The 19,792-nt window shown below is 53.0% G+C and overlaps 1 protein-coding gene across 5 annotated transcripts in view; it reads right to left on the bottom strand.

The window, feature by feature from the left end:
• KIFC3 (kinesin family member C3) overlaps positions 1–10,057 on the bottom strand; it is a 35,463-nt gene extending 25,406 nt beyond the window's left edge. For 4 of the 5 annotated variants that reach the window (XM_082605633.1, XM_082605631.1, XM_082605632.1 and 1 more), the window contains exons 1-3: positions 9,981–10,057; positions 5,868–6,075; positions 3,173–3,315 (exon numbers count right to left, since the gene is read on the bottom strand). In XM_082605633.1, coding sequence (XP_082461759.1) covers positions 3,173–3,315; positions 5,868–6,033 — 309 coding nt within the window. In that variant the 5' untranslated portion in view covers positions 6,034–6,075; positions 9,981–10,057. Of the gene's footprint in view, positions 1–3,172; positions 3,316–5,867; positions 6,076–9,980 lie in introns of those variants that run through there. The other variant, XM_082605635.1, reaches the window with a different exon arrangement.
• Positions 10,058–19,792: the final 9,735 nt, after the last annotated feature.

The raw sequence follows: 19,792 nt of genomic DNA, 5'->3' as shown, positions 1-19,792 counted from the left end.
GAAACCCTCAGGTGAAGCTCATTCGGCTAACCTGTGAGCCCCGAGTCACCACTGCAGTGGTCTGATTGCTTCAGGTGCACCGTCCCAACATTCACAGGCTTGTCCAAGGCACATGGCAGTCTCAGGGCAATGCCCGCCGCCCCCCACCATGATGTCAGCTGCCCTCACCTTCAGACGGCACCAGCCTGGGACTGCCAAGGACGGGGCACACGGGTCCATATGAGCAGGGAAAGGCCGTGGCCCACCCCCCGGCATGGCTATCTGGGACCGCAGGACCCTGTCTCTAGGTCAAGGAGGAACCAAGGCAAAGAAGGCTGAGGTAGAACAGACCAGTGAACTGGTGGGGAGAGGCAGAAAGAGTCTTTCACGCAGAGAAAACCACCTGCAACTCACACAGAAAGACGTCCAAGGCAAGCAGCAGAACCACATGTAAAGTGCAATTCCATTTAAGGATAATAGAAATAAAAGAGGCCTCCAAAAAAAAAATCTGGGGAAATATACACTGGTTTTCTCTGAGAGGTCGGATGATGGTGCAGGGGCTAAGAGGAGAAATATGCATCATTTAAACTTTGGGGGAAATCAAAAGAAACTTAACGGAGAGAGAGTGGGAAGAAAGGAAAGCCTTTACATTTCATTTTGAATCTTTTTGGCATTTGCATTTTTAACCTTGTAAGCATCTATGGTGTTCTGCTTTGCTATCTTTGATAACAGAAGTTATCTGGCAAGGCAGATTACAGACACTTTTGTGCGTGTCTTTGTGCCCACCTTATTCAAAACAAAAAGACAAATGCTACGTTTCAAAAATGTTCAGAGCCTGGTGTCGGAAAGGCCTGGGTGTGAAGCCTGGCTCAGGTGAGCTGTGTGACTGTGGGCAAGTTACTTACCTTCCCTGGAGTTTCATTTCCTCATTCTTAAAACAGCAACTCTACTTTCTACTTGAGAAGGGAGGGTGGTGAGCAGTCTCTCGTATTTAGGAAAATTCCCGCGACTTAATTTTGTCCCCACCCTGTGACCAACTGCCACACCAGCACGAGCAGCCTTGTCAATGGTGGCAGCAACGGAGGCAGCTGGAAGTTTCCATTTGCCGCCCAGAGCAAAGGTTACACTATTTCTGGCCTGTTGGCCAAGCCACAGGATGGGCAGACAGGCCCCCAGGGGGTTGGGAATTTCTGCAGCCTCCAAAAGGAGTGACTCAGGTTGTAACTGCTTGAGAAGCTGGCAGGGGACCCCCTGGATCCCCTCACTGTGTCTAGGTCCCTACTTGGGCCCCACATCCGCCGCCCACCTTGAAGCCCCTATAAACAGAATGAAGCTTCAACGGCTCAGGACACAACTGTGGAAACTGGTTGCTGGTGGGAGCTTCTTAGATCCTCAGCAGACCTGCTGACCCCAGGACTCAGCGGCAACCACAACCCAACACCCCATAATCAAAATTCAAGAACAGAGCCTCCGCCCAACTCAAGGCTGCTGGTTTCTGACCACCTCCCGATTTAACTACCAATGGCTCAAGTCATAAAAAATGGTTTCTTTAACATAAAAACAGTTTCTTTAACTGTCCCTGCAACATGCTTTTCTCGCAGACCTTACAGATAAAAGAAGGACCATTCGGTTCCATTTTCAGATGAACCACATAAGAAGGGCTGACAAAAACCCAGAAGCCCAAGATTGTCCCTGAAGCAACAAACAAGGGGTCCATGTTCAGACCCGGCTTGGGGCCACATGAGGGAGGACAAACACAAAGCGCACATTATTTCCCACAGCCCCTCCTGCCCTCCATCTGCATGTGTCCCTTCAAGGTGGCCCTCTCATGCACAATCTTTCTTGGGGGGAGGGGCCTTGGCAACACCCCCAGATAACTCTGGTCCTTCATCCTCGGCCACTATGTCAATGTTTGCGCATACATTTGTGATCATTTGATTACTCCTGGCCTCTCTGCTAGACTGCTGGGTCTATTTCTCTTCTTTGCTGTGTGCTGGCACCTAACACAGAGTAGGCACTTCATAAATATCTGTTAACAAATGCATCCGTTAAAAAATTGCAGAGCCTGTGCTATCCTGAAATTGCTCAAGCTATAGCTGCATGAACGCATAGGTAGTTGTTTAAGGATCTCTTTGCAATCAGAAACAATACAGAGGATCAGTTAGATAAACCCTGAAGTAGAATATTATGCAGCAGTTTAAAAGAATGAGGTAGTTCTCTATATATTGACAGGCGTGAAGAAATAACCAAGACTTACTGTTGAGGGAAAGAGCTAGTCATAGAAGAGAAGGTAAAAATAAATAAAAATTGTATAAATCCAATCAAGTGGTTGTACAGGAAAGATAAATAAACACCAAAGTCTTAATAGTGGATTTCTCAAAGATACAGGATGACAGGAGACATTCAATTTCTAGATATTATATTCCTGCCACGTGTGAATTCTTTACACCATGTGTTATAAAGCTCATCATGTTCACACATGCTGTGTGACCAGTAGCAAGTTACTTAACCTCTCTGAGCCTCCCTTACTTCATCCATAAAACTCACATAAAACAGTAACTCTGTCTTGGACTGATGTGAGACATACGATACACGCCCCAAAGCCTGGTACAAAGTCAGTGTTCAAGGAAGAGTAGCTTTTATTATTGCTATCATGATGTATTAATTCTACAACCAAATACTACACACATATATGTAAAGTTTGTCTTTTGAAAGTCACAATGATAACTGACTTGCAGTGATAACTGCAAGAGAAAAGAACCCAAGTTTTGGCCAAGTCCTCTGTCTAGCTTTAGGTTCTCACTTTAAACGAGGAAAGGTAAATAAGTATTGCCCCATGGACTCATATGCCCCAGTGGGAATAAACAGCTCCCCTAAAAACCTGCCCATCTTCCTAATAGCTCCTCACTGAAGACCCCACAGTTCCCCACTTTAACACTTCAGCCAGAGCATGGCTGAAAAGCTGCTGTCAGTTCCTGTGAGATGTCCCCCAAGCTAACCTAATAAGCAAATTGCCCCATTCAGGCAGGCTCAGGGTGGATGTGCCATGAGGAGCTTGGCAAGAGGCAGAAGGCAGGCCCCCAGCTCTCCCTCCCTGCTTCCCTCCCCGGAGAAGGAAGCTGCTGGAGCTCAGAGGGCCACGGCACACTGGCCCAGCTCGAGCCCTGGCATTTCTGACCGCCCCAGGGCTCACCTGCAGGGTCAGGTAGAGCCTGTGAGGGCTCCCGGGGCTCGCCCAGTCCACGCTGAGGGCTCGGCACTGAGCCAGGGCCGGGCGAGCTGCACTTCGGGTGCTGGAGTCCTCGTCGCCGCCAGCCGGGCTGTCTCTTCCACGCCCTGTCCCAGGACAGAGGAGACAGGTGAGATGCCTGACGCTGGCTGGAGACTGCTGGCCGGGGACCACTGGCCAGGGCCGCGGCTGAGCTCCCCTTTCACACACTGCAGGCAGCCCAGGTGCTGCCAGCAGGAACTCACACGCCCTCACATGCCTGCCCTACACAGAGGGAAGGCCTGGCACTCGGCAGGGGCTGTGCTCCTTCCTAACCACAAGCCGTCCTGGGATCCTCTGCAGGAAGTCGCCCAAGACCCCGCGGGAGGTGGCGGGCTCCCCTCCCTCCACGGTGGCGTTAGGGTTGGCACCTGCCCACGAACACCCTCTACAGACAGCAGCAGAAGGAAGCTGATGCCACCCTGGCTGCGCTAATCTTCACAGGAGGTGCACCCTGGGGCCGCGGCCTCATTACCGAGGCTGCCTCTAGGTGGCAATTTCTCCCCTGCCTTCATAAAGACCAACCCCACGCTGGGTGGCGTGGTCCCTGCAGCCTCCAAAAACACACTCAGGACCAGTGAAGGCACATCCTCTTGAGCCTCTGACACACCGCCTCCCTCACTGGATGGGGGGAGAGGGCTGCAGCAGCAACACCCCATTCACCCCTCCCTTGACCCACCACCACAGCCTGTGGGACCAGACGGGGTGGGAGAGGGGATTCGCCTCACAGGGCAAGCCGCAGAGCTCCCACCCTGGGGGGCAATCACATCCTGAATGCCAGCACTGGGCCAAGTGCTTTCCAGGCCTTACTGCCCTTCTTGATCCTCAGTTTCCTTGTCAATACAATGGGCATAAGGAACCAAGCTCAGTCCTGTGATGAGGATTAAACACATGTGACACATGTAAAGTGCTCACACAGAAGGTAGCCAGCAATGCAGGCCATCAGCTCCTCACAACAACCCTGAGAGGTAGGAACCGGAGACCCAGAAGGGTTAATAATGTGCCCAGGGTCACACAGAGCCAGTATTCCAGTCCCATGTGCTACCCCACCCTCTGCTTGCCTACCCTTCTCAAGGCAGCAATAAGAGGGGGGTGGGGGTAGAGGGGACCAGGGACATCCACACTGGCTGAGGCTCTACCCAGTGGCAGGCACCACGCTTAGCATTTCACACACACGATTTCACTGGACCTTTGTCTTAAATTTTAAAAGTAGATAAAAGTCTGTATGGTCATATAATCCTCATAATACTAATTTAAGAGACCAATACACACACACATAAGACTAGAAGGAACTATATAAAATGTTTAGTGACAAGCTTATGGGTGATTCTTATTTTCCTTCTTATACTTTTCTGTGTTTTTGTTTTGTTTTTGTTTTTTAGTTTTCCAAGAGAACGTTTTTGTTTTCAATTTTTGCTTTCTTTCTTTCTCTTTTTTTTTTTTACCAGAAAAGCAATACTGTTCATTCATCTTTAATCCTTTGGACAACCTTGTTGGGTAGAGACCATCTTCAGCCCCTTCCAGACAACTGGGGTTACCTGATCCAAAAGCCCAAGCTTTCCCTGGCGGCCTCCAGGGTCACCCCCAGCCTCACTGTCCCCTGCAGAGAGACTTCAGAGGGCAGTGCTCTGGCTGCCACCTATGGCACAAGTGTGATAAGAGAGAGGGAACTGGAGTTTGCTATGTGCCCTCTCTGGGCCTCAGTTTTCCCTTCTGTACATAGAGGGGGGCTTGGACCCGATGTCCTGGAGGGACTCTGCCAGCTCAGACAGGCTGGCAATCTACAGCCCTCCCCCCGTAGGTCAGGAGCAGTCAGACAGCAAACCCCTGAAGGCATCTTGTCTGAAGATCCCCCTGTCCCCACATTTACAGGACAACCTACCCAAGCCAAGGCTGGCAGATAGTCATGGGGCAGCTCCCTGGTCCTGACGATCTAGCTCCCACCGGGAATCAGAGGAGCTGCCCACTTCTTGACGCTGGAGGCACCAGGGGACATGACCCAGAAAGGAGAGCTGCTGTTGACAGCTCCCCCAGGGGCACAGCGGGGGCCCAGACTCGGGGACTCCCTCACTGCCCACCTGCTGTCGGGGCCACCTTAGATGGCACCTAAAAGGAGCGCATGGCACCCACTCCCTGCCAGGCCACGCTCCGGAGCAGCCTCCGTCCACTCCTCGCCAACCGCGGGCGAGCCCTGGCGGAATCAAGTGTCAGCTCCGCGCAGGGCACCGGGCAGCAGTTCACCTACCTTGTTTACCGGCTGCGGGCAGAAACCGGAGCGAGACCACGAGCGCTCCGCCGCCGAGGACAGGCGGATCGCAGAGCCACAGTCACCTGGCCGGGCCAGGGAGCGCGTGGCTATCCGCGGCGTTCTCCCCCTGCGCTACAGACTTCGTTAACGTTTAACTCGGCGTCCCCGGCTTCTCTTTACAGACGGGCGCGAGGCAGGAGCGCCCAGCGAAATTGACGCCCTGACTCCACGCCCGGCTCGCGGGCTGCCGGTACCCTGTAATTACCTGACAGCTCTGACTGAGCCTAGGAACTTGCCAGAAACCCCGATCTCATCGCTGGTATCTGGAGGAAGGAAAGGAAATAAAGAGGCATTTTAAAAATGCGGACTCACCAGTTCTCAACCTCCCCGGGCCGGTGTGTGGGAAAGGGCGGGCGGCCGGGCTGGCTGGGGCGGGGCGAGCCATCCCCGGCTCGGGCTCCCCGGCCCGGCCCACTCGCCACAGGCCGCGCAGCGAGGGCGTGGCTCCCAGGTTCCACGTCCTGCGAGACGGGACCATGGCCCGGCGGGGCTCAGCAGCCTCCTCCGGGCGTCGGGCAGCCTGCGGAGAGAGCAAGAAAGCGAGATTGAAGCCCGCTAGCCGGCACCCTCCGCCCCCATCCCAGGCTGATCGGAGCCCACCATCTGGAAGGATCCGCTGAACTGGGTCACCTGTTACCCAGAGCCCCAACCCGAATGTCCCCCAAGGAGCCCCTGGGCTCACGGGCTGAAACAGAGCCTATCACCATTTCAGGGTACTAGTTAAGGAGAAGGGAGGCTCAGAACTGGGCAGGGAGCCCATGAGGTGTGTCTACAGCACAATGCGGAGACCCCACATCTCAGCCCCTCCACTCGGAGCCTGGCAGCATAAAGACAGGTCACAGCCCCACACGGAGGAAGCACCAGTCAACAGCGTCTCCATGAATCTATTCAGAAGGGGCCTTGACGGTGGCCGTGACGTCAGGCTTACATATAGCAAATTCTCTTAAAATCAGCTCATTCTTATATTCAACTAGCCTTCACACTGTACCTACAACTGGCAGACACCGAGCTAGGATTTGAAATACAAAGATTCATTCATTCCTCATTTAATAATTATTTACCCAGTACCTGCTGTGTGCCAGGCACCTGCCAGGGGTCCTCTCTGATCAGGAGAGACATGGCCTCAAATCTCCCTGTCAGGAGGGAGGTAAAAACTTCAACAAACCTCCACAATCAAAACAGGATGCAGGGAGGCACCAGGTGGGATGGAGAATGGGGGTGGATGTGGGGAACACTGGTCTGGGTAGAAAGCCCCATGGGGCCCTTATGAACAGAGCAAATGAACAGAACACACTTCATTTACTGCACAAGTCTTTATTGAGTACCTACTGTGTGCAAAGCAGCTCTGAGGGCATTTAAGGTGACACCAAGCTGTGGTCCCAGACTCAGACAACAAGTAATGCCATTTACAGAAGAAGCCAAGTCAGCTCAGAGGGGCAATGCGGAGTTTGCTTTTGGTTTTAAAATGGAGTTGGAGGCACCCAAGGACTTCCTAATGGCGCCACCTGGGCTGTAGGCCACTTTCCTCATCCCTCACTGCACTGACCGCTCTCTACCAGGCAGTAAAGATATCTGTTTGAACAGTGTCCATCTCCCCTGACCCTCTATGGCTTCCCAGGATGGGTCCCACAGCACCCAGCCTAGAGCGAAGCTACATCCACACCAAACACCTGGTGATGGCTTTTGGGTGAATGCCCGGAAATGAATGCACACAAAAGCTCAAACCTAAGCTTGGAAGAGAGCAGGGCTGGAGATGGAGACACAGAACCGGGAGGCTGACGGGGGTCACTGTGGCACAGGTGAGAATGCAATCACCAAAGGTGGTGCAAGATGAGAGGCAACCAAGAAGGATGGAGCTCACTCCAAGTGGGAAGAAAAGCTGGAGAAGGAAGGTCAGAGGTGGCAGAAGCACCAGGCAGGTGCAGAGTCCTCAGAGGTGACTGGAGAGTGAGTGGGAAGGAGAGGATGGTCAGTTCCCAGGGAACCATGCCACGGAGAGGTCAAACTGGAAGAAAGGTCAGTGGAGCAGGGCAGAGGGCAGATGTGGGAAGGCCCAAGGGGGATAGGGGCTAGAGGAAGCTGCCACTTCCTTCACTTTGGAGAAGCTGGCTAGGATGGGAAGGAGAGGATGTGGTATTTAGCACAGGAGAGATTTGCACATGCTGGGTCAACAGAGGGACAGGAATGACTGAAGCATCGAGACGCAAGAGAAGAGTGCAAGGATGGGTGGCCTGAACATCTGGTGACTGATGTTCGCAGAGCTGAGCCCTGGAAGAATGCCAGGCTCCTGACTAGGGAGTCATGGTCGCTGTCTTCCTGGACTAAGGAAGACAACTTGGAGGAGGAAGGAGGCTCCTGGGTGCAGTCTCCCTGGGAGGGGGCAGGACTGCTGGTCAAAGGGTGGGGTGGAGGCTAATCCAATATGTGGGCAGCTCCGCTGAGGAAATGGAGATGGAGCAGTGTGGAATGGAAGGAACCAGGAGGAAACTGATGTCCCCTTCTCCAGGCTGCTTGGCACGGAGCTGGGCGCACAAGCAACCCTGAGGCTCAGCTGCCCAAGGGATGAGGAGGGAGTGAGACAGGCTCCACCTGCATGCCAAGCCGCTGGGAAGGTGAGATGGCGGAGGACGCTGAAGGTCGATGTCACAGTTGAGGGAGAAGACTTTTAAAGGGGATCAGCTAAGTCCGAGGGGGCAGGGAGAGAAGGAGACAATATTTCATTGGTTTCAGTAAGGGAAGTTGGGAGGCAGTCAGGAAGATATCAGAAAGAAAAAGGAAGGGTGTGTGCAAGATCCTGAAGAGGAAAAAGCAGCTGAATTTAGCAGCCTGAGGGGTGTGAAGGTCAAAAGTATCAAGGACTTTCAAACAGCCCAAGGCTGGAGACTCAAAAACCTAGGTCAAGGGGCGAGGTGATGGGGGCATACGAGTAGAGTGGTTATGACCGAAAGGTGGTTCAGAACCCGGCTGTGCCACTTACTAGATGTGTGACCCTGGGAGAATTACTTTGTCTCTGTGCCTCAGTATCTCCATCTGTGAAATGGGGAGAACTCTACCTTATAGGGTTGGTGTAAAGTTTAGACAATACATATATACAATGTTCAGAACAATACTGGCATATACAAAGAATACCCAAATTTTATTTTTTCAGTGACCTCTATCCAGTGGTGGGTGGATGCAGAGGGCTGGCTGCAGGAGAGCCAGCACCTGCCTCTCTGGGTTTAGGCCAGGGTGGTAGAGCTACAGCCCCCTTGCCCCAGACCAGGGATACTGCCATGATTAGGGGACACACTTGACAACTGCCCAGAGACTGCTGCCCAGGAGGCTTGGTCTCCCTGGGAGAGCGCGCAGAATGTCAAGGAGGTTGGACAGGGGCTGGACCTCCCCTCCGCACAGTCACACGTCCTGGGTTTCTCAGGTCAACCCAGATTTCAAAATCTCTGCTCCCTGGTGTCCATAAGGACAGCAGAACTCATGACCCCGCGTCCCTAAAATCCAGTCACTGCAAATACAGGGCCCCATTCTGAGACTGCATTCCTTGCAAATGACTCTCTGGCCAAGGAGAGGGTTACTTTTATCAAGGGCATGAGGAACAGCCTGGGCCAGCGTATGTGCTCACTCAGCCTCAGGCAGACAGAAAGCCAGAGAAGATGAAAGGCCAGGGGTGGCCACGACCCCAAACCTTGAGACAGATGTGTGTATTGGGGGGTGGTTGGGGGGTCGGAGGTGCAAATGGTACCAATTTATATGCAGCTTCCTCTTTAAAATCTGCCAGGACCAGGCCCTTCACTGCGCCAGAGTTCTGCTCTAACTCACAACAGAGGGTTGAAGGAGGTGGCTTCTGGCTCGCCCTTCCTGCTGGGCCCGCTCCCCCCCGGCGCCCCCGGGCCCCCCCTCTGCCAACCGCCCCAGGCTACCGCTGTCAAAGGCTCAATTTCGCCCACTGCCCAGGACGGCACCGGCCCAGGCCCTCCTTCCTAACCGGGGGCTGGCCCACCTCATCCCGGCCCTGCGAAGGGGAAAGTGAACTGCCCAGGGGACCTACGGGGTGGCAGGGCCCGAAGCTGCAGCCTTCAGGGGAGCCCTGCGGATGCAGGGACCTCTGCCAGGGGAGGAGGGGGCGGCGCTGACGTGCACGCGGTTCTCCGGCAGTGTCCGGCTTTCCCGGGCCATTGAAATCGGAAAGGGGGTCCCGAGGCTGCTTGGATTCCAGGGGACATGCCGCCCCCATGCCCTGCTCGGCTCAGGCTGGACGGCGCAGGGGGGTGGGGGGCTGGATAGCGCAGGGCCGGGTCTCCGAGGCCCGGCCCTCCCTGCGCCCCCCAACAGGGCCGGGCAGGGGGATCCAGGACGCGGCACCCTGAACGATAGGCCGGGCGGAACCCGAGCTCCTAGCCCGTCCTCAGCCCGCCCGAGCCCCGGACTCACCGGCCTGGTGGAGGCAGGATCCCTGCGTCGCCGCAGCGCCCGGGGCTCGGCCCGGCCCTCCTGCGGGAGGCAGCTCCACGCCGTCGCCTCCTCGGCCCGCCCCGCTCCCGCCCCTGTCTGGCCCCTCCCGCACACTTTCCACAGGAAATGATTAACTCCGGCCCGCGGCGCGTTCCCATGGCAACCGGCTCAGACCCAGGTGGGAGGGGGTGGCGCGCGCACACGCACAAACTCACACTCGCACGTGGGGCCGCCCAGTCTGTTCAGACCTTCCCGTTGAGTGTCCCCACGCCCCACAGACGCCCGTGCACACGTGGGCTCTCACCCCTGGCGCACACGCACCTTCTACGTGCTCACATACAGTACACAGTATACGTGGCTCTCACGCGTGTTTGCACACATGCTCTAGTGAGTCCACATGAACACATTCACAGTTCTCACACACATCCCCGCTCTTTTGCACTTAAACTTACACTTTCGTTCTCACCCGCTCAAAGCCTAGTACTACAAAACTTTCACACACGGTAGTTACTACTCACAGGCATACTTACAAGTGCTCCCTGGCTACCCTTCACACACTCTCACAACCTCTAGTACACGTCTTCTTGACCTTCTAGCATGCACACTACACACACACTCTTACACAATCTAGCTAGTACGTGTGCACACTTGCACATTCTCACACACTTTCCACGTGCACTCACATTCCTGTACGGTGCTCAGACTTAACCCCATGCTTTCCCACAAATGCTGCACATGCGCCTGAGTACACACATCCACTTGCACACGCTCACACACGTTCTCACACGCTCTCTGACTCTTTGTCACACTACAGCCTATACATGCTTTAACACCCCAGTACACGCTTCCACACACGCTCTAGTTAGTGCACACAGGCATGCACTGTCACACATTAGCACACGGGTTTTCACACACATTTCTCACTAGCTCTATTAGGAATACACAGGCCAGGTTGCCTGCCCAGCCAGGGCACCACCTGCTGCCCCCTGCTCCTCAGCCACCCTATTCCCCTCTCGCACCCCCCTCAATAGATAAACGTCTTGCAGAGCAGGGAAGCTGTTGGGATTTTTTAAGGTAAAATATTCCTTTGCATTCCAGTGAAAACACATTCAGAATGCAGCCGCTCTGGAGCAGGCAGCAGCTCCTGGTGTAGCCACAGACGGCCCTCCTCATAGGATGCCCCAGAAGAAGCCTGGGGAGGCCAGGCAGCCGTCGGCCAAGGAGAACCAGCTGACCCGGAGGAGCCACTCTGTTCTTTGTCTCCCAAACAGAGGCGGCATTTCACTCCAGTGTCAGCAGCAATATTCCCCCTCCAGGGTGCGGAAGGAGGAGAGAGAGAAGAAACTCAGAAGCCAGCCCCGTGCAGGCTGATGGTCCCGCAGACAATCCCGGGAGGGGCGCGCTGTGCCTCTTCCTGTTTAACAGGGGACAACGGCCCGATGGCCTGGGAGGAGCAAGGAGGGGACTGGAGGGGGGGCGTGCAGCTCCAGGTGGTTCTGTCTCTTGCTGCTGAGCAGGCGCTGGGCTGGCCGTCAAGAATCTCAACCAGAGACAGAGCCAAGGTTCTGGGCCTCAGATTGTTCTGGATGCCAGACCAGGACACTCACAATCCCCCTACTGCAAGTGGGTACGTGTGTGTTTTATTTTCTCACTGAGATGTCCCAGTGCAGGCCCAATAGAGGGTGCCTGTCATGCTTCTGGAATGGTTCCCTGGAGAGAGAGATTTCTAGCTAACAACCCCAGATAATCCTCCCAATGGGAGAGCAGGCCATAATTTGAGAGGCACCTTCTCTGAATCCCCCTGCCTGCCCTCCAGACAGCACTGGTCAGGGGGACCGCAAGGTTGGATGAGGGCAAATTTTCTCTAGATTTCTGACCAAGGATCTCCCTTTGTTACAGACCTAGCATTTGATTGAGGAGGGCAGTGGGGTAGGAGTGTCTGTCTTTAAGTCCTGATATAGAACCGGAGGCCATGTCTTACTTGTGGTCTGTTCGTTGACATTAACTGCAGGTTCCTTGCAACAAAGCCAAAGCCAGATTTTTAAATTAATAATAACATTTATTGTTCTTTTTCTCTGATTACCAAAGTAATAGATGTTCATTGTAACCGTAATCCCACCCACTTGAGATAAATGCTGCCAACATTTTAGTACAGTTTTTTTTCCTCTGTGCACATAATAGCGACCATTTATCCACAGCTATCACTGTGCCAGGCACTGCACTGAGCTCTTTAAAAACAAGATCTCATGTAACCCCGAACACCCTTTGAGGTGGGTACCGTCATATCCTCCATTTTCAGGAGGGAAAACTGAGCCTCCTAAAGTTCATTCACAAACTCAGTGGGTGGTAGCGCTGAGATATGAACCCAGCAGGTGTGTGTATATATACATATACACAAACACATAGCACTACTATACGTATATAGGTGCCGGAGTTTAAGTTCAAAGCACCTTGGGGCTTCCCTGGTGGCACAGTGGTTAAGAATACACCCGCCAATGCAGGGGACATGGGTTCAATCCCTGGTTCAGGAAGATCCCACATGCCGCAGAGCAACTACGCCCGTGCGCAACTACTGAGCCTGCGTGCTACAACTACTAAAACCTGCGCGCCTAGAGCCCTGCTCTGCAACAAGAGAAGTCACCACAATGAGAAGCTCATGCACCGCAATGAAGAGTAGCCCCCGCTCGCCACAACTAGAGAAAGCCTGCGCTTAGCAACGAAGACCCGACGCAGCCAAAAATAAACAAATTAAATAAATAAATTAAAAAAAAAATTCAAAGCACCAGTGAAGGAAAAAGAAAATTGAGACGTGAGGAAGCATTTTCCGAATTCCAGCAAACTCTGCCTTGAAATGCAAAACCAATTTGCTTCATGATTGTTGGAACTTAAGATTGCACAATGTCAGGAACTACATACCAATGACTTCAAGGTCATTTCTATCCCAGAAACTTCACTGATGGTTTGTTATGGAGGCTGCCAATTCTCCCTGGCCACACGGATAGTGAAGGATTTGCCAGAAACTCGGCCACCTCAACACTGAGGTCCTGAACTCATGAGTGAGGACTCTTGGACTCAGCCTTTGGCCTTGACCTTGACCTCCTGCCTACCTCCTGGCAGAGGCATAAGGGTCCCCAGGAGGGCCACAAGAATGCAGTAGCCAGAACACTACAGACCCATATCTACATCTACCCCATCCCTTGAGGGGAGGCATGAGGGACAACACCATTGTTGTTCAAAGGGCTTGAAACCCCTTAACTCTCAGGCATCCATCTGAGAGGTAGCCAAGGGCCTGAGGGTTCTTCTGTACAGAGGGCAGCAAAGAGGGGGCAATAACAAGCCAGACTGTTTAATCCGATTCTCGTAGCACCCCCGAGTAAAGCACACCTAAGATTTACATGATTTTCCAGTTTAAATGACTTGAGATTCGATCACCTCCAGGCCTTTGCAATGCCATTCTCCCTGCCCAGAAGGCCTCTCTCCTCACCCCACTCCCACCGGCCTCTACCCACATTCACCTGGCTGGCTCCTGCTGTCCTTCAAGTCCTTCAAGCTTAGAGGTCACCTTCCTTGACCCTCCCAGACACCACAGTCCCCTGACTGCTCACCCCATTGCAGAAACTCCCACACTGGATTATAAAGGCCTCTCCTGTCTACAACATCATCTCCTTGAGGGCAGGGTCCTTTCCTGGATTGATCACAGGTAAAGCCTCTGCTACAGATTCAGCTCCTACAGGCACTAGGTGCCTGGCATCCCATCAGTTTTCGCTGAATAAATAGCTAGATCACTTATAATTTCGAGGGAGAGAACAGGGTGCATTAAGCATAACCAAACAGACTTTCTTCCCATGTAAATTAACGATAGGTCTTATCAAAAGGAAGTTAAGTAAAAGGATCCTTAAGGAATTATTTCAATGTGGTAAGGAGCACCCTGCAGCTGTGAATAGGGTATCTGTGCACGATCCTGGGTAACAGTTTCTGGAAGTCAGAGAATACCTTCTGGAGTTGAGTCACATAGTAAGTAATCCTGACTCAATTAGCCACTGTTTTGAAGCCACATTTTCCAGTAGCCCTGAAATAACCCCGCCATAGACAGCACAGAGAGAGCTGGGAAGATCCCGGAGGGACGGGTGGGGCTCTGCACCCAGCCCTGCAAGCATGCATCTTACTCCTCACCGGCAGCAGGACACAGGCCCTCAACCTCTGAGCATATCGGGGGGCTGGCCCTTGGCTCACACCTGCCAGCTCTGAGGAAGCCACACTCCTCAGTGGACGTGAAGGGGTTGGGTCTTGGACAACCCCGGGAGGCACTGTAAATCCTGTCTCTCTCCTGTGCTACGGACTCAGCTCCTACGGGCGCTCCGTACCCAATAGATATTTGAACAAATGGTACCTTTCTCTCCCTTCTCCATTTCCTGCTGCTTCTGTGCCCTCCCTGTCCAAGGGTGCCTTCTTTCCAAAAGCTGTATTAACTGGGGAAACAGTTCTCCCATTTCCAAACCAAGGCAACCCTCCCCTCAATAAAAACACCTTGCTCTAAAATCTCTAGACAGTGACTGCCTCTCTGCATTTGGCAGGGAGATTGGGCCCAGCAGCACTTCCCGGCTCTTAGGTGAGGGGGCACCTGAAGCCTCTTGATGACGAACTTGGCAGAGAGACCCTGCCCGCAGCATTCCAGGGTAGAAAGCAAACGGGTGTTTGTTTCCGTTATCATTTCCCATCGTCTAAACAATGAGAGGAATGCAAACAGCGAGGAGATAATGTAATTAAGCATCAGGTAATAAAAAGATTTAGGAAGGATGGCTATGGGAGATGAGCCCTGCCACCGCTGCCCTCCCTCTGAGTCAGCTCTTCCCTGGGATCATCCAGAAGCCTGGGCTCCCTCTCCCAAAAGCTCCCTCCCTGGCTTCTCTTCTTGCTTCTAAATCATTCTCTCTCCTTGTTCTAAGCCAAGACATGCATTATTAACATCATTTCCACTTTTTTTCCAACTTCCCCATTCATTTTTCCCCTCTGCTGCAAATTCTAGGTAGCTGAGGTGTTTTTTTTAACTTTAATTTTTATTTTTCCTGCACAAGGGCAGGAGAAATCAAGAGAGGAAAAAGCACCCCCCTCTCCGCCAAATCCCACCAACCTTAAGTTATTCTCATTGGCTCAGATGTTCTTTCTGGTACTTGACTTTGAACAGACATTATTTCTGTATTAAGGGGAGACTGTATAGAGTGGTGGTTAAAAGTGGGTTTGGGGTCAGGTGATCGTGGGTTGGAACCTTGGCTCTGTCACTTCCTCCATGCCTCAGTTTCCTCCTGTGTCAATGGGGGTAGCCCCAGTGCCTAACTCACTGGGCTGTCTTGAGAAGTAAATAAGAGCAAACATGTGACACCCAGAGCCTGGCGCACCAGCTGCGGTTATAGTGGAAGGCAGACCATGGATACAAGTTTCTACCCTGCCTTTTTCTCACTTTAAATCATAGGCCAAGCATTTTCCAAGTTACGTTTTCCTACTGGGGCCTGCTCTTTTCTGAACTGCAGGTTCCAGACTGAGGCTGAGGCCCAGGTCCCGTCCGACCTTGGGGTTACACTGTGTGGGGCACACCCGGCACTCTGTAAAAATGACTGAAAAGAATAAACATTTTAAATGGCTGCATGATATTCCTCGGAACAGCTCTGCCCCGACTGAACTGGCCGTTCCATGGAATCAGATTACGTGAGTAGCTCCCATTTTTTCACATTTATAAATAGCATTGCTGCAACATCTCCCCACATGCAGCCTGTTCATTCCCTGGGGAGAGGGTGGGAGATGGGGGGAGAGTGGGGTTGTTAATTTCATAAAAATCTGAATAGTCTGAGCATTTTTTTTTTTACACTTTCTAAACATGTTGCCAGATTGCCATCAGAAGGGCTGTACCAAATTTACACTTTACACTGTCGCTGGCAGCATTTTGGACGAGAACTACTTTTCGTACTAATTTACAGTTTTTCTCTCGGATCTGGAATTCTCACCCAGGCTGGTTCCCCTGTGAGGCATGAGCCATATAAAAAGTCTGAGTGATGGCTGTCAGGGAGGGAAGTGTCTGGTTCCTTTGCTGGGTTTCTGTCTGCTGGGCTGGGCCAGGCTGAGAGCACTGAGTCAGCGCACCCCCTCCCTGCCTGCTCTTCGAACCCCCACTTTCCCAGGTGGGTTCTGGAACATCCCACAACCCTGGAAGATTCTGCTCAGGCGGCCACCAGCATTACTAAGGTTATCCCTGCTCCGACACCAGCCTGCAACTGCATTCTTGCTTCTTGCAAGAAGTCAATCAACCATTTCTACAAAGAAAATCCCTCAAGAGACCCTGGCATCTGCAATCAGCTTTCCATTCTTGGGGGGCAGGAGGGGGGCGCACAGAGGCAGCAGCCGGGTGAGGGCAGCCGTGTTTTCCCAAGAACTGCAGCCACGGCCCCTGAATACCCTGCCAGCCTCCTGGCACTGCCAGCGTATCTCACCCAGGTTCCGCGGCAGCCTCTTGCCCAGCCTCTGGGGGTGGCCCTTGTTTGCAAACAGCCATGGGAAGGTTTGACACTGCTGATTAACCAGACTCCCACAGTTCTGGGTTATTAGTCATCACGACAAGTCTCAACCTTCCACCTGCCCTGACGACATCACCAGCTTCCAGGTGACAGGGAAGAAGTGACTAGGACCTTGGTAGTTTCAGTGGCGTACATCATCATCTTCACAGGGGAAGGGGAGGACTGCCACCCATCCCAAACAACCAGCAGGTGCAGGGCCTGGAATGCCAGGGTGGGAAGTTAATTCGATTTAGCTTGCTTCTGCTGAGGGACTGGGCTAAACTCTACGTATAGGATTGCTTTGGATTTCATTTAATCCTCACAACAGTATGTGCGGTGGGTATTATAATTCCTATTTTACAGATGGAAAAACTGGGGTACTACGTTCTAAGAGTGGCTAGGCCCAGGAATGAGTTGGGGGCAGCCAGGGGAAGGCAGCTTGGAGTGTTGGGAAAGGCGGGTACTCCAGGCCAGGAGCTGTGTTCCCAACCACTGCGTGACCAGATTTCTTCCCCTCTCTGGGTCTCACGTCCCTCCCTGGGTAAACAAGGAGGATGATCTGGTCGACTTTCCAGTACTAAAGCCATGAGGGAGGGAGTGGGCAAGTTGGAAGGGATGACTGTGTGATTCTAAGGTTCTGCTCCCTGAGGTCCTGGCCGGAGGAAGGGGTAATTCCAGCTGCGAACCTGGGGCTCTGGCCTCACTGTTTACAGTTGCTTCACAAATGAATGCCAGCAGAAGAAAGGAGAGGAGTGGTTGCCAGGGGCTGGGAGGTGGGGAAAATGGGGAGTGACTGCTAATGGGGTTTCTTTTGGGGGTGATGAAATGTTCTCAAACTAGATTATGGGGATGGTTGCACAATTCTGCAACTATACTAAAAACCGTTGAATTGTACACTTTAAGTGAGTGAATTGTACGGTTTGTTAATTACATTTCAGTAAAGCTGTTTAAGAGAGGAAGGAAGGAAGGGAGGGAGGGAAGAAAAGAAGGTAGGAAGGAAGTAAAGGGAAGGGAGAGGGGCGGAGGAAGGAAGACCGTACAGAGGTTGGGCCAGAGCTGCCTTTGAGATTTGCCTCCTGGGAGTGGGCCCTCACACCCAGCACCTCCCCAGTCACCCCTCCTCCAAGTACCCCGAGCCTCAGAAAGGAATGTATGGAGACACCTAAGTGGCAGGTGATGGCTCCAGATTCCAACCAGAAGTAATGGGAGCCTCTGACCTCAGAGGCGGAAGGAGTCAAGAATCAAAGAGCAGGTGTGGGCCTGGAGGGTTGGGGGATCGGCGGAGGGTGGCAAGAAGATGGATGGAGGCCACAGGAGGGCTAGTGTCAAGGAGGAGACCCTGAGGGTCAGGGCGAGGCATGGCTCCATCAAGGAAGCCCAGGAAACAGAGAGCCTGGGCTGGCCAGGGCCTCTGTCGGTGGCCTGAAAACATTGTGGCACCCCAGAAAGTGTGCGTAGGAAGCACCTGCGGCTCCTGGGGGCCCCTCAAACTGGTACAGTTGTATTCTGCCTGGCACCAATGTAGTCGCAGGCAGATGCAGCCATCCCAGGGGCAACGTTGACCCAGACTTGACCCCGAACCCGGTGCACAGGCACAAGGGGACCCAGAATGAGAGCAAAATTGGCCAATAAGAGTGAAGAGCTCATTCCACTTCTGCTGTTAGGGCAACTTATTGCTGAAAGAGGAGACTCCCAGGGGGTCTTAGAGGCACAGCTTCCCCGTCTAAATCTCCAAAGGCAGACAACCCAGGAAGCACCTCCTCCCAGATGAACCACCCCCGTCCACGCAGGCACATCCCTTTAGGCCCACCTCTTTGGGCAAATGGCAGTGGACGGCCCAGCCATAAGGGAACAAAGGAAATTCCATCTTGGAGACTGCCTCTGAGAGTCCTAGCCCTGGGGTCAAACCCACGTGCCTGGCAGCCAAGCTGGTAGAGGCTGAGGGGATATATCCCGAGGCTGAGGGTTCCTGCCTTATTCCTCCGGCCCTGGGGTACACATGCTGCTATTGGTCCCACTCTGTGGATGTGACCCCAGGCAGGCTGCCTCCAGAGGCCAGGTCTTGAACCACTGTACCATACAGCCTCTCCAGGGTACAGCCGGTGGGGTCCTTGTCACCCCGTGTCAATCCTCAGCATGCATTCAAGGCTCTTTGCCATCTGCCTGCAGCTGACCTGCCCAGCCCTCTCGCCCACTGCTCCGCCCAAGGCACCCTCCTTCTGTTCCCTGAGTTTACCATGTGTCCGTGCCTCCCTGCCCTTGCACGTGCTGTTACCCCCATGATGACAGCCCATTCACCTAGTGAGGCCCAGTAGAAATATCATCTCCTCCATGGGACCTTCCTGGTACCCCCAGGACCATCTGCTCTTCCCTTAGTACACTCGATTGGAGCTTGTAGGGGACTTATCAGTCTCCTCCATTACCCTAGAGCTCCCTGATTCAGGCCCCCATGCTGTGTGACCTTGGTTAAGGTACTCAACCTCTCTGAGCCTCTGTATCCTCATAAATGGCTGCCCTAATTATAATAGTTATTATTATTCTGGGTAATATTTACTGTGCACTTACTATGTGCCAGGCACTATGTACTAAGTACATTATGTGCAAGATCTCATTCAATCCTTATAGCACCTTAGGAGGTGGGTATTATTATTACCCTTTGTTACAGATAGAGATTACTGTTAGGATTACTGCCATTATCATGATTGCTATTCTTTCTTCTGCCACAAAGCCTAGCATGCAGCAGATACTCAACTCCTGTTTGTTTAAGTCAAGTGTGGATAAAAATAGAAGGGGACTTAGATAGGAAAAGAGTTCCAGAAACATGGCCGTACAGACGCTCCAGACTGTTCAGGCCTAGCCTTGTCCTGGCTGGGATGATACCATCTCTGGAGCCCGATGCTGGCAGAGAGTTGAGGCCGGGGACCTGGGGTGGCCTGCTTTTGCTTCTCCCATCAGCCCTATCTTTACCCACAGAAACAGACTCTGCCCAAACCAGACCTGCAATACTCAGAGCCCCACAGCGAACAGGCCTCCTGGGTAAATGGTGACTGAGGCTCTGGAGGTCCTGGGTGTCTGGCTGGTGGCAGAATTTGCGCATATTTGTAACCAGAATAGCTTCAGGGTTGGCTCTGCCGGCTCAAGGCCAAAAGTGCAGAGTGCCCTGTGTGTCCATGCTCCAAGCTCCACTGCCCCAGTGTTTTCTAGGAACCCTCGCTCCAAATTTTTCCTGGAAGCCCCAGGGGCTGC

Source organism: Mesoplodon mirus (assembly GCF_964341445.2).
Source record: "Mesoplodon mirus genome assembly, chromosome: 19".
In the NCBI taxonomy this organism is placed as follows: Eukaryota; Metazoa; Chordata; class Mammalia; order Artiodactyla; family Ziphiidae; genus Mesoplodon; species Mesoplodon mirus.
This window is presented reverse-complemented; position numbering and strand designations above follow the sequence as displayed.